At 32.5% G+C, this 12,162-nt stretch overlaps 2 protein-coding genes across 2 annotated transcripts; one reads left to right on the top strand and one right to left on the bottom strand.

The window, feature by feature from the left end:
- The first annotated feature begins 459 nt into the window (after positions 1-459).
- LOC148563188 (uncharacterized) lies at positions 460-942 on the top strand. Its single transcript, XM_088489136.1, has one exon. The coding sequence runs from the start codon at positions 460-462 to the stop codon at positions 940-942; it is 483 nt and encodes a 160-aa protein (XP_088345262.1).
- Positions 943-9,757: 8,815 nt separating this feature from the next.
- Positions 9,758-11,700, bottom strand: LOC107642324 (protein RGF1 INDUCIBLE TRANSCRIPTION FACTOR 1). Its single transcript, XM_016345636.3, has 4 exons — positions 11,331-11,700; positions 11,056-11,253; positions 10,752-10,967; positions 9,758-10,559 (listed from the first exon to the last, which is right to left on the bottom strand). The coding sequence occupies exons 1-4, from the start codon at positions 11,331-11,333 to the stop codon at positions 10,320-10,322; spliced, it is 657 nt and encodes a 218-aa protein (XP_016201122.1). The 5' UTR covers positions 11,334-11,700; the 3' UTR covers positions 9,758-10,319.
- Positions 11,701-12,162: the final 462 nt, after the last annotated feature.

The following is a 12,162-nucleotide window of genomic DNA, read 5'->3' as shown; positions in this document are numbered from 1 at the left end:
GTCTTCCAAACAGCAAGGGGTGAAGGGAAAAGTTGTCTCCGTTGCAGAGCCGAATTTTACTTACACTATCAAAAATGGACACAAGAGGTTGCGCGCTTTTTCTTTGCAGAATTCGCCGTCGACTCCGGACTGCTTTGGCGATGCCAGCAAGCATCAAATCAGTGAATTGGAAGGGTTGCCGGTGGAGGGACACAGACAAACCGGACAACAACCGGGTAAGGACAAGCAAGTCTCAGGGGGATATGATGGTGCATCTTCATCATCTCGTTAGGGACTTCGGCTGAGGTTGGTCCTTTTTACAGTACAACTATTTTATGGATTATTTAGATTTAAGCTTTCTATTTTGGAATATTAGAGGGGCCTCTAATAAATTGGCCCTTGTTCATAGTAAAGAGTTAGTGAATAAATTTTACCCTAATTTTTTCATTTTGTTTGAAACCCATATTCTTTTTTGAGAGGATGAAATCTTTTTGGAGCAACATAGGTTATCAGGGTGTTGGTGTTGTTAAGGCTAATGCTCATAGTGGGGATATCTGGGTTCTATGTTCTAATTCAAATATTTTTGTGAGAGTGTTGGATGTAGTTGATCAATGTATCAGTTTTGAAATCTCTATAGGCAATACTTCTAGTTACTGCAGTGTGATGTATGCTAATCCACATATACATCGGCGTAAAGAATTGTGGAGTGACTTGACAAGGATTGCTAATATGATCCACAGACCTTGGATCGTGTTAGGGGACTTTAATGATGTTCTGTTGCAGAGTAAAGTTAGAGGGAGACAGTTTAGACTTGCCAGAGCAGAACAATTTATGGAAACATTGGAGGATTGTGGGCTGTTTGATATGGGGCCTATTGGGAGAAGATTCACTTGGTACAAGAGGGTGAAAGGTGGGGTGCAGGTGGCTAAGAAGCTTGATAGAGCAGTCATCAACCAGAACTAACGACTAATGTTTCCGGAGGCTTATACTGAGGTGCTGGCACGTCTTCACTCTGATCATTGCCCGTTGTTCACTAGGTGTAAGATGGCAGAGAGGGCTACAAAGGGCCATCATCCGTTCAGATTCCAGACTGCATAGATGACTCATCCTTTTTTTAGGAATGTTGTTCATACAGCTTGGAATAAAGGAGCTCCAGATGTGGTCAAAAGTTTGTTGGAGGTTCAAAAAGATGCAACAGGCTTCAATAAAAAGGTTTTTGGCAATATTTTTGTTAAGAAAATGGAGCTAGAGAAGCTTTTGAATGACATTTAGATTACTCTGGAGAGTCAGAAGGATCAACAGCTTAGGATCAAAGAGCAAATTTTGCATCAGAAACTGAATGCTGTCCTGCTTCAAGAAGAGCTGTTGTGGTACCAAAAATCTAGAGAACAATGGGTGAGATGTGAAGATAGAAATACAAAATTTTTTATCTGCAGACGGTTATCAGGCAAAAAAGGAACAAAATTCATGGGTTGTTTTTGGAGGATGGTCTTGGGACACAGAAACTTTGACTCTAGAAATGGCTGCAAATTCTTTCTTTAAAAAACTCTTTTCTACAAGGGAGGATATTGACCTGGACGCCATGGGGCCTTTTTCTTGCCCGTCTCTTAGTACTAAGGCTTGTCAAAAGCTAGTGGAACCAGTGACGTCTGAAGAGGTTAAAAGAGCTGTGATGACCATGAGTTCGTTTAAAGCGCCATGGTCAGATGGATTTCAAGCAATTTTCTACAAAGAGTTCTGGGACTCTCTTAGCAATGATGTGTATGGGCTGGTCAAGCGAGCCTTTGAGGGTGAGCCAATGAATGCGGCTATTTTCGATACTCTCAATAGGTTCAGACCTTTTTTCTGTCGAAGATTTTTGGTCCTTTGCAAGGAGGGTTCATTCCAGGAAGATGAACCACAGAGAATATTATCATTGCTCAGGAGATTATGCACTTCATGAGGAACACCAAGAGTGGTTGTCCCGGAAAGCAAATAGAGCTGCAGATTGGATAGCTAGATATGGTGCCAAGAGTAACTCTAATCATGTTATTTGGTTTGAGTCTTGTGTTGATCTTTAGCAAATCATCCGCTCGAATATAGGATAGAGTTTGCTTTGTTTTTTTCATGTTTAGTCACAAAAAAAAATATTGTTGAATAGTATCGCTTGTGATGTTCTCCTCATTCTCCTACAAATTTTTAAACCACATCAATTGGGAAAATCAGCACAAAAACAAAGAATAACAAATAAACTAAATATTCATAATCATAAATGATATAAACCAAGAGTTATTATTATTATTATCCACTTACATTGAGAATTTCACCAACATTGAAACCAGAAACTTTGACAAACCTAATACAAAAAAAATTTGAATCACTCTTTCCAGCATTCTTCAAAGTTCAAAGAAGTGTATAAATCTCAACAAAAAAAGAAATGTAATTTCTGCTATGGAAAGATTAGAAATTATGAAAAATAATTTTACCATACCACCATCAACAATTCAGAATCAGACAAAATTAGCAACCAAAACTAACAACTCAGAATAAGAAAAACCAGCATAAACAACTCATAATTAACATAAACAACTCATAATCAAAAAAATTTCTAGCATTAACAATGTTCATCAACAACGCAGTCGCAGAAAAATCAGCGGTCAACAACTCAAAAATCAAAATAAATAAAATTAACAAAATAACCAAAAATAAATTGAGGCAGTAGTGCTTATCGGCGGCGAGGAATGAAGGAAGGTGACGGCGCGGCGAATACTCCACAGCCGATCAGAGAGAGACGTCGCAGTGAGAGAGAGACAGAGAGATCTCGGATAGAGAGAACTTGAAAAGAGAGATGGGCACCAACAAATCGAGCAAGCACTCGACGTCAAGGAGAAGAGGATCGAGAAGCGGGCAGACTTTCCACGAGTGACGACGGCACCCAAGTATGTCTCTGCCGGCGGCGACAACACCGTCTATCGGAAGAGAAGAGCTCGACGATGGGATGTGGCTGGGTTCCTACCGTCGTTAGGGTTTGCCCAGCGAGAGAGAGAGTGAGAGAGAAATGGGCAAGGGTGGGTGAGGGGTTCTGAAGTCTGAACGTTTGATTTTTTTTCCATATATATAAATACCACTGAACCGGAAAAAAAACGGATCGTTCTCATGGATCGTCGATTAACTGCCGGTTTGGCCGGTTTTTATGCCGGTTTTTGGCTAGACGGTTCTTTACATCAACCGAAGCAGACAGATGATCGATTTTTGGTTAACCCGGTCAAACCGATCAGTCCGGTTCAGTTTTCAGAACAATGATAATAATAAAGAAGTCTCGTGACCCACAAATTCAGCCCAACATAATACATAAATTCAGTTTTAATTTTAGCCTTTATCATCTTATCTTATCTTTATCCTATATTTACTTGTTCTTATCTTATCTTTATTTGTTTTTATCTTTTTTAGGCCAATGCTCTATATATATTTTGTTTTACCTTCACAATTCAATTCAAATCAATCAATCAACAATCAATGCAAATTTCTTTATTTTTTTTTCCTATTCTTTTAGGATTTTATCAACTAGGTCTTATAATGTACAAAATTGACGTGAATGAACCTTAGAAGTAGACACTAGAAGTAATATTAAATCTTTTTTTTATTTTAGTCCATGACAATAATAAAGAAGTCTTATGGCCCATAAGTTTAGTTTAACAAAATACATAAATTCAGTCAAAATTTTAACTTTTATCGTCTTATCTTATTTTCATGTTACTTGGCACAGAATTCGGTGGTCCAGGAACCTTTGGACCACTTAGTGGTCCAAGTAGAAAACATGTTTTTAGAGTTTTTTTTATCAATTACTACGTAGTCCTTGAACTAATTTTAATTACAAATTAACCCCATATATTTTATTTAATTATAAAAATAATTTTTTATTTTATAAATTATTATTTTATCAATTATCTATTATATTTATTAACAATCAAATACAAAAATAACAACCAATTATATCCTCCATTCATCCTAATAATTTCAATTGATTAAAAAATTAACTTTGATCTCGTTACGTTCGTCCATGGCTTTAATTTCATCATGTAGTATCACGGATTTAATTAATACTAGTAGAAATACATTTCCTTCGTCCAAACTAGACCAAACTACAGGATCAATGATTTAAGTTAAGTGATAAAAATTGTTCTTATGTTAATACATTGATATTGGTGCAAGAAGATAATAAGATCCTGATCATGGTGATTGAAAAAAAAACTGGATTATGAAAGTAGAATAGAATAAATTGTGCAAAATCCTACAGAATTCTGAAAAATGAGAACATTACTAATTGATTGAGTAGATGGATATTCCATTACCAATCGATTGAAATTGGCAAAACATTCAACTTCATCACCTTCCAATCGATTGGATTACATTACCAATCGATTGAATTTGGCTAAAACTTCAATGTCATCACTTTCCAATCGATTGTATTTGACAAATCCATGTTGTTTTCGTGAATTCAATCAATTGAGTAACAACAACAATCGATTGTTTTGAGGCATTCATTCGATTGGAAAGTATAAACAATCGATTGGTTTAAGCTTTTCACCATTCTACCTTACAACTTTCAATCGATTTTTTTGTGATATAGTGTAAACCAATCGATTGAGTTATCATTCGATTGTTTTGAAAAACCAATCATTGAATTTCAAGGAAACACGATTTGGAAGCCATGGACGAAGGTAACGAGATCAAAGTTAATTTTTTAATCAATTGAAATTATTAGGATGAATGGAGGATATAATTGGTTGTTATTTTTGTATTTGATTGTTAATAAATATAATAGATAATTGATAAAATAATAATTTATAAAATAAAAAATTATTTTTATAATTAAATAAAATATATGGGGTTGATTTGTAATTAAAATTAGTTCAAGGACTACGTAACAATTGATAAAAAAAACTCCAAAAACATGTTTTCTACTTAGACCACTAAGTGGTCCAAAGATTCTTGGACCACCAAATCCTGAGCCATGTTCTTTTTTATCTTATCTTTATCTTTCATAAGTAATACTCTATATATGTTTAGTTTTACTTTCATAATTCAATCAATTAAAAAATAGATAACAAAGCGTTTTTTATCTTTGCGTATTCTTTACGTACTTTTTCAATTTTATTGAGTAATATCAGCCAAGAAGAGTGGGAGAGTAAAATGTCCTCGAAAAAGAGTAAGAAAAAAAAGAAGAGAAATGTGATTATTGACAAGATTTTTTTTATAAGGATAATAATTAAAATAAATATATGTTATATTAAGTAAATTAGTTAAATATGATTAAATTATTTTATTATTTTTTATAATTCTATTAAATTTATAATTGAATTTTTATAATTTAAAAATTTCTAATTAGGTCTCACAACGTTTTAAACTTGATATTTAAAATTTTATCATACTAAAAATATTAAAATTATTAATAGAATATTTTAAAAGTAAAAATACGTTCATATTTAAGAATTCAGTCTTTAAATATAAATATTTTAATTTTAAAAAAGTTCTATTAATTTTCTTTTTTTAACACAATAATATTCTAATCATAAAATTTAAAATAATATAAAAATTTAATAAAATTATATATAAATAAATTATTAGATAATTGACTATTATTTTTACACAAGAACATGACATGATAAATGTATTGATCGAGGATGGATGGCCGTGTGATTTTACGTAACAGTTAGCAGATGTAGCGGTCACATTAAGACCAAAGAGAATGTTCTAGCGTACGACTTAGGCAGCTACCGATGATGCGTTGTAACATCCTCTGCCGCGTGTCGCACACCATGTCGCTCCATCAACCACAAACCTCTGCTTCCTTCCCACGCGTCATTCTCACTCTCATTCTCCACCACTCTTTCTCTTCTTTCTATTTTATTCATAATCACTTTTACTCTCTTTCTATATTCATTATTTTTCTTTATGGAAATTTAAAATTTGTGTACTACTCTATATACGTGTTGATTATGGACTTTAGAAGAATCTACACATGTAGCACCCTCTGCACACACACCATTACAGAAATAAAAAGGTTGCTTTCTTCTTTTATTGTTTATATAAATGAACATATAATTTTTCAGGATTCGTTCTTATCTCTTCTTGCACTACTAAGCACATCTTTCCTTTCAAATTAATCTTTTTTATTTAAATAAAACTAAGCTGAATCCCAACAAAATACAAAAAAAATTATTTAAGTCATGTGCCTAGAGCTAAACATATTTACTGCCCCAATAGACACAATAGACAGTCGCTGAAAAGCATAAACATATGAATCGATAAATTAAACAGTATAATCTTTTCTTAATAATTAGTTGTGGCTAGTAGTATGTACATATACTAAATATAATTCTCAGAAATAGAATGCATTTCCACTGTTTACGTAAAAATTTGTTTCTTAAATTATACCGAATATCATAATTTACCTAAAAGAACCGTATAACAAATAGAAAAAAAGTGGAGTGAAAAGAACAGAAAAATTTAAGTCAAAATTAGAACGAAGTTGTGTTAAGATGTGATTTATAATATTTTGGTAATTGGAGCAGGGTAAATTGAGAAACAAAATTAAGAAAGAGAGAAACACGGAAGAGGTAAGAAGTGACGTGTTGAAGAGGCATTTTCCACGTTAAACGTGTGACGGTGGCACGTGACTGATAAAAGCATAGTGGAGTCGGTCTAAAAGCAATAAAGTTTAAAAACCCCCTAACAAAGGTAAGGTGAAGTAATTCCACTTATGTGGTTGGATTATAGTTTACAGATAGAAGTTTATATAAAATTAATTTTATAAATTTAATTTTGATAAAAAATAAGTTTGTGTTAAAGTGATTTATATTTAATAATTTTTATATTAAAATAGATTATAATAAAATAAATATTGTTTAAATTATACTACTTAAAATTACTTTTAAATAAAAATTTTTTAAAATATACGTCAACTTAAATAATTTTTTTGTATATTATCTTATCATCTTAATTTAAAAATAGATTTTATTAATTAATTTTATAATAAAAATAATATTTATATACTAAAATAAAAATAACATATAAAAATTAACAAAATATATTTTTAATTAAAATTAATAAAATATAAATTTTAGAGAGTACTAAGAATTATAAAAAATTAAATATTTATTTTAGTAGTGATTGAAATAAATCAAAAAAATTTTGATGATATTTTTTATTCAGTATACTTTTAGTACTCTTAGTACTTTTTTTAGTATGTTATAATTTTTATTATTATTATTTACAATTAATTTTTATTTAATTTATTTTACTTAATAGAATCAATAAATCATATTATAAAAAGATGATAAAAAATAATATAAAAAATTATTATAATAAAAGTGTATAATGTCAAATAAATAATTAATAAAAAATAAAAATAATAAAAAAGAGAGTTCATATAAATAAAAATAATAAAAATTTTATAAATAATACAATAATATGCATAAAGAATAAAGTTAGTAAAAACTAAATAAAGATTGAATATTAATGACTAAAAATTCGTTAGTGAAACGCAAAAATTTAAAATTATTGCTTTTTGTAATCAAAATTTTATGAATAAAAAATTTATCAAACTTAAAATAAAAACTTTCAAAAAACCTAAACATATTTCTTCTCTTCTAACATATTTACCAAACATACTCTTGATCACTCAAATAATCGTATCCTAAATATTACAGCAAGTAAATAAAAACATCAACTCACCGCATGTAGGCCTAACTTAAACCGAGAACATCACTAATGATTTGCTGACAAATGGTCAGATATTAAGCCACCGTTCACTTTTATGTTACCAACATTTTCATTTTTTTTAAAATTAAATTATAATGAAATCCTATGAATCTTTTTTTTTTGTAGTTTATTTAGGGTGAAATTTATATATAATTATTTTTATATAAAATTATTAATTAAAATTATTAAAAAATTTGACATATTTGACTAAATTATTATTTAATAATTTTAAATTAACAATTTTATATAAAATTAATTGTATATAAATTTGTACCTACCTGTATTTATTTATTTCTATAGAATTGAATTAGGATCTATCAGATTTGAAACTATTTTCACAAAATAGCAACAAATTCTGACTTATTTGAATTGACAATTTTTGCAAAAAAATAAATTAAATATCAACTATGTTAATTATATACTAAAATTAATCATTAAAATTAATTGTCACTTTAAATATATATTAAAATATAATATATATTGATATGTCACCACATACTTTGACCGATCAAAAAACTCGGAACGAAAACAGATAAAATTCGGCCCACTTATTTAAAAATAAAGAAACATGTTCAACAAATCTGATCACTAAACAGAATACGATAACCAACCTATAAATTCGGACTTATCCACAGCAAACGAGTAAAACAACGTCTATAAAGTCAAACTGGCATCCTCAGCTAAAGATCAGGTTCTATTCTCAGTCTTCATATTTACTTGATATACTCACTAAAGATTATTATTGACTTGAGCGTCGGAGTATTTTTTGCAGGTATTTCCGCCGCGGTGTTCGGTCCTAGCCGACGCATAACTCTTCTTCGGCCACCCAAATACTCGGACGAAACATATATTAAAAATAAAATAAATTATATATATTTATACATAAATATACAATAATTAATTTGTAATGTACATCTAAGCAAGTATTTTCTATCAAACATTAAACCCCGTGATTAATTGATGAGTAGCTAGTATTTTAGATGATTTAACATTAATATATTAACACTCCGTGACTAGAGTAACTAACTTTCATGTAAGTTGATCGTACCACTGTTAACTCTTACGAGTCATGTCATATCACACTCGGTCAAACATAGCAAGGAATAATACTCGGGAAACACACACTTCTCTTTAGATATCTGAAATCTTAAACACGAAGGAAATATTAACCAATTTGAGCAAATCACAACATTTTCCATACAATCTCAAGACATTCTTTAGAGGGAAATATTTCCAGTTGATGTTCCAATAGATTAAGCTTTCTATTTTTCTGTGTTTCTAATTAGGAAAATTAATCTTTGTTCTAATTTTATCCCAAATAATGCACAATTCCAGTCAGACCCAACTGAGGGAAATAAAGAATGAAAGAGCACACTTATAATGAGCTCATTAAGCACTTGCAACTTTATCATCCCACGGTGATTAGACCCCTCAACAAAATTGCCAAAGCTAAAACACAATGTTCCCGATTAGTGCCACTAACCTGTTCCATTTTTGCGACAAATCCATGTACCCTTTTCGCCAATATGCTTTTTACCTATACACCCACTAAACAAAAGCCCTCCCATTTCTTGCATTCGGGAATCTACCACATAATTGGGGTTATATCATCAAAGAGAGATCACAGCCACCAAATGAAAATCAATATCAGCCCTCCGATTTCAAGGGTGGGACCTGCACAAGCCTCAGGTACTACGGAACCGCCCACGGGGTAATTTAGTATTTTTAAATTCAGGGCGGCTGACCTACTCTTCCTGTTTTCGAGAACCAATACAACTCGCTTTCACCGCCACTAATGAGGGGCTGACACGTGTAAACGATGACGGCCCGAACTACGACCCGCCCCATATAAGCCGGCTTCTGCGGGTCCCACCGTATTGGAAGCTTACACTGCTTTTCACCACCACCATCCACTCAAGCACAAGTTGCAAGATCTCTCTTTCAAAATTTTAAAGAGGAGGAAAAGATCAAGATAATCTCGTTAAATAAAATGAATAATTGCAGTGCAAGTAAGAAAGGGAAAAGGGAAAAAAAAGTAATAAAATCTATTTTTATTTCAACATTTTTTCCATATATAGACATCCCACCTTTTTTTTTTTTTTTCAAGAGTAGTACATTGTCATTTGTCTTCTTCCCCTTTCCACCATTCACTAGGCCAGCCCTATTTAAGTATATTTACAACTCAACCCCAAAACTTAAGTATAATTACTCTAGAAAACAAACCCTATATTTCCCCATTTTTACTAAAAAGGCCTTACTTATTTTGCTACATGCACGGTACACCCTGCACCCTTAGCTATTTCACAGGTGTCTTATTTTTTTCTTTTTCTTCTACTTTCTCAAACTTTTACCACTTCTATTGGGATTTTTCTATATATACACAGGACACTAGAAACCACTACAGAAAAGCAGAGATAGCTGACTGGAACTGGAACACCTCCAACAGCGACGACCCCTTCTTGTTTTGCAAAAAAGGGTTTGGCATTGGAAGTGTGATGCAAACTAAGCTGCTGAGACACTTGCCATTAGTGTATATATGACATATATGAGGGGCATTATAGCAAATAAACCTAAAAATACCAAACGAACTTATATTCTTAGTATTCTATGATTAGTCCTCCTCCCATTGGGGCTCGGTGTGGTATTCCCTTTCTTCTCTTGGCCGTTCTGTAATTAACCGAAGTTGGGGGCGGTGTGGACGGTGTGAAACTCTGGACTTGGTTACTGTTGTTGTGGCGGCCATGGCTGCTGTTGCTGCTGTATGAATCCTCTGAATCTGATGCCATTGCCGCTGAATGTTTCTTCCTCTTCTGGAAGTTCTTCGATGTTCCAACAATCTGCAATATCGTAGTGTATAAAGTCACACATTGATTAACCAATAAAGAAAACCAAAATACACATACACTAGAAGGCTGTTCTGTTTTGAAAGAACAAAATAAAAGTCAATGTTGAGAATTTCAAAATTAAGGCAAGAGTGGCGTGAATTTGAGAGATTTTGAAAGGGGGACATTGTGTTGGTGTGAAAATACCTTGCAACCGAGAGAACAGAAGCGGTAGGAATCAAGGAGGCTGCGTTCACAGACTTCACAGGTGTTAGTGACACCTTTTCCAGGCCTTGGCTGAGGCCTCTCGTTGAGGAAGACAACCCTTGCGCTGTTGATAATGTAGGTCTGAACACCAGTGATGTCCAACACCTTCTGGATCTCATTCACCCTTATCACATCATGATATGAAGACCTCCTTATCTGTTTGTTAACACATTTGATGAAAACAGTTAATTAAAGGTGTTATAGAGCATTTCATTTGTACAGACACAAGAGATATGAAAGGAACCTGAATAGCACGATGATCCTTGTGGTAAGCGAGACACAGAGAGCAGAGAGCGCCGTTCATACAGTCCAAGCAATACATGTTGCATTCGCTCTTGTGGGAATCAGCGTGTAGCTTGCATTGAACAAAGAAGCTCTCCTTCAGCAGTGGCTTCAACCATGGTGGCCACCTGTTATCCTCTTCATCTGGACCCCCAGCACCCTGCACAATTAACCAAAAACGTAAATCATCAAATCAATCCAAATCCAATGTCTCTTTACACAAGACTAGTATAGTACCATGATTCTCCTGTTCTTGGGTTTGATTTCCCGGGGGACAGTAGAGTCTTGATTTTCAATCGCCAGCTTGAAGGAAGGAAGGAAGGAGTAGAGAGTGTTTGCTGAGTTGATGCAGGGAATGTGTTTGTGTTAATGTCTGAGAGAAAGAGAAGAAGGAGGGAATGGGTTCTTGTAGAACTTGGAGGCGGTATAGAAAGAGAAAGAGAGGGTATTTTAGACAAAGTTATATAAAAGATGAACAAAACAGGCTAGGGGTCGTTCTTATCCGCACAAAGTCTTCTTCCGAACCTACTTCCGAACCCGAACCTACTTAAGATACGTTCTCTCTAAGGAACCCACCTCCTTCTTTCCTTTTAATTACTTTCTAAATACATATAAATATTTCTTTTTCTTTCATTTAATCATGCCTTTTCTAACCACACATGCTCAGGTAATTTTTTATTTTTATTATTTTCCAGTTAATACAATATTCCAATAAATATACATTATTGGGAAAATATTTACTCTTATTTAATCTAATCGCTCGAGAATAGATAGGGTACACACATTGTGACTCCTTTTTAAAATGTAGCATTTAACCATTTACCATGTTTTAGTTGATCAGTAAATAATTTGTAACTAGTATAAATCTTTAAGAAATCACATTTGACGAAACTAGTTATATATTCATCATCATGTGATGTAATGATAGATCCTAATGCCTTTAAATACTCTTTCATTTAACATAATTTTTACCAAGTGAGACTTATTGCATGATGAAGTTCAAAGCCCTGCTTGATAAGTAATTTAAAGGAAAAATAAAGAAATATTAAAAGAAGATACAAACATATTT

The sequence above is a fragment of the Arachis ipaensis genome, chromosome B5, assembly GCF_059453495.1.
Source record: "Arachis ipaensis isolate K30076 ecotype BB chromosome B5, ASM5945349v1, whole genome shotgun sequence".
In the NCBI taxonomy this organism is placed as follows: Eukaryota; Viridiplantae; Streptophyta; class Magnoliopsida; order Fabales; family Fabaceae; genus Arachis; species Arachis ipaensis.
Note: the sequence above shows the minus strand (reverse complement) of the source record. Positions and strands in the feature narration are given on the sequence as shown.

Bases quoted from the DNA above. Each gene is read 5' to 3' on its own strand.
- LOC148563188 (XM_088489136.1), top strand. From the start codon at position 460: ATGAAATCTTTTTGGAGCAACATAGGTTATCAGGGTGTTGGTGTTGTT.
- LOC107642324 (XM_016345636.3), bottom strand. The intron at 10,968-11,055 runs GTTCCTTTCATA...GTTAACAAACAG, and splicing joins AGGATCATCGTGCTATTCAG to ATAAGGAGGTCTTCATATCA. The intron at 10,560-10,751 runs GTATTTTCACAC...ACGATATTGCAG, and splicing joins TCTGTTCTCTCGGTTGCAAG to ATTGTTGGAACATCGAAGAA.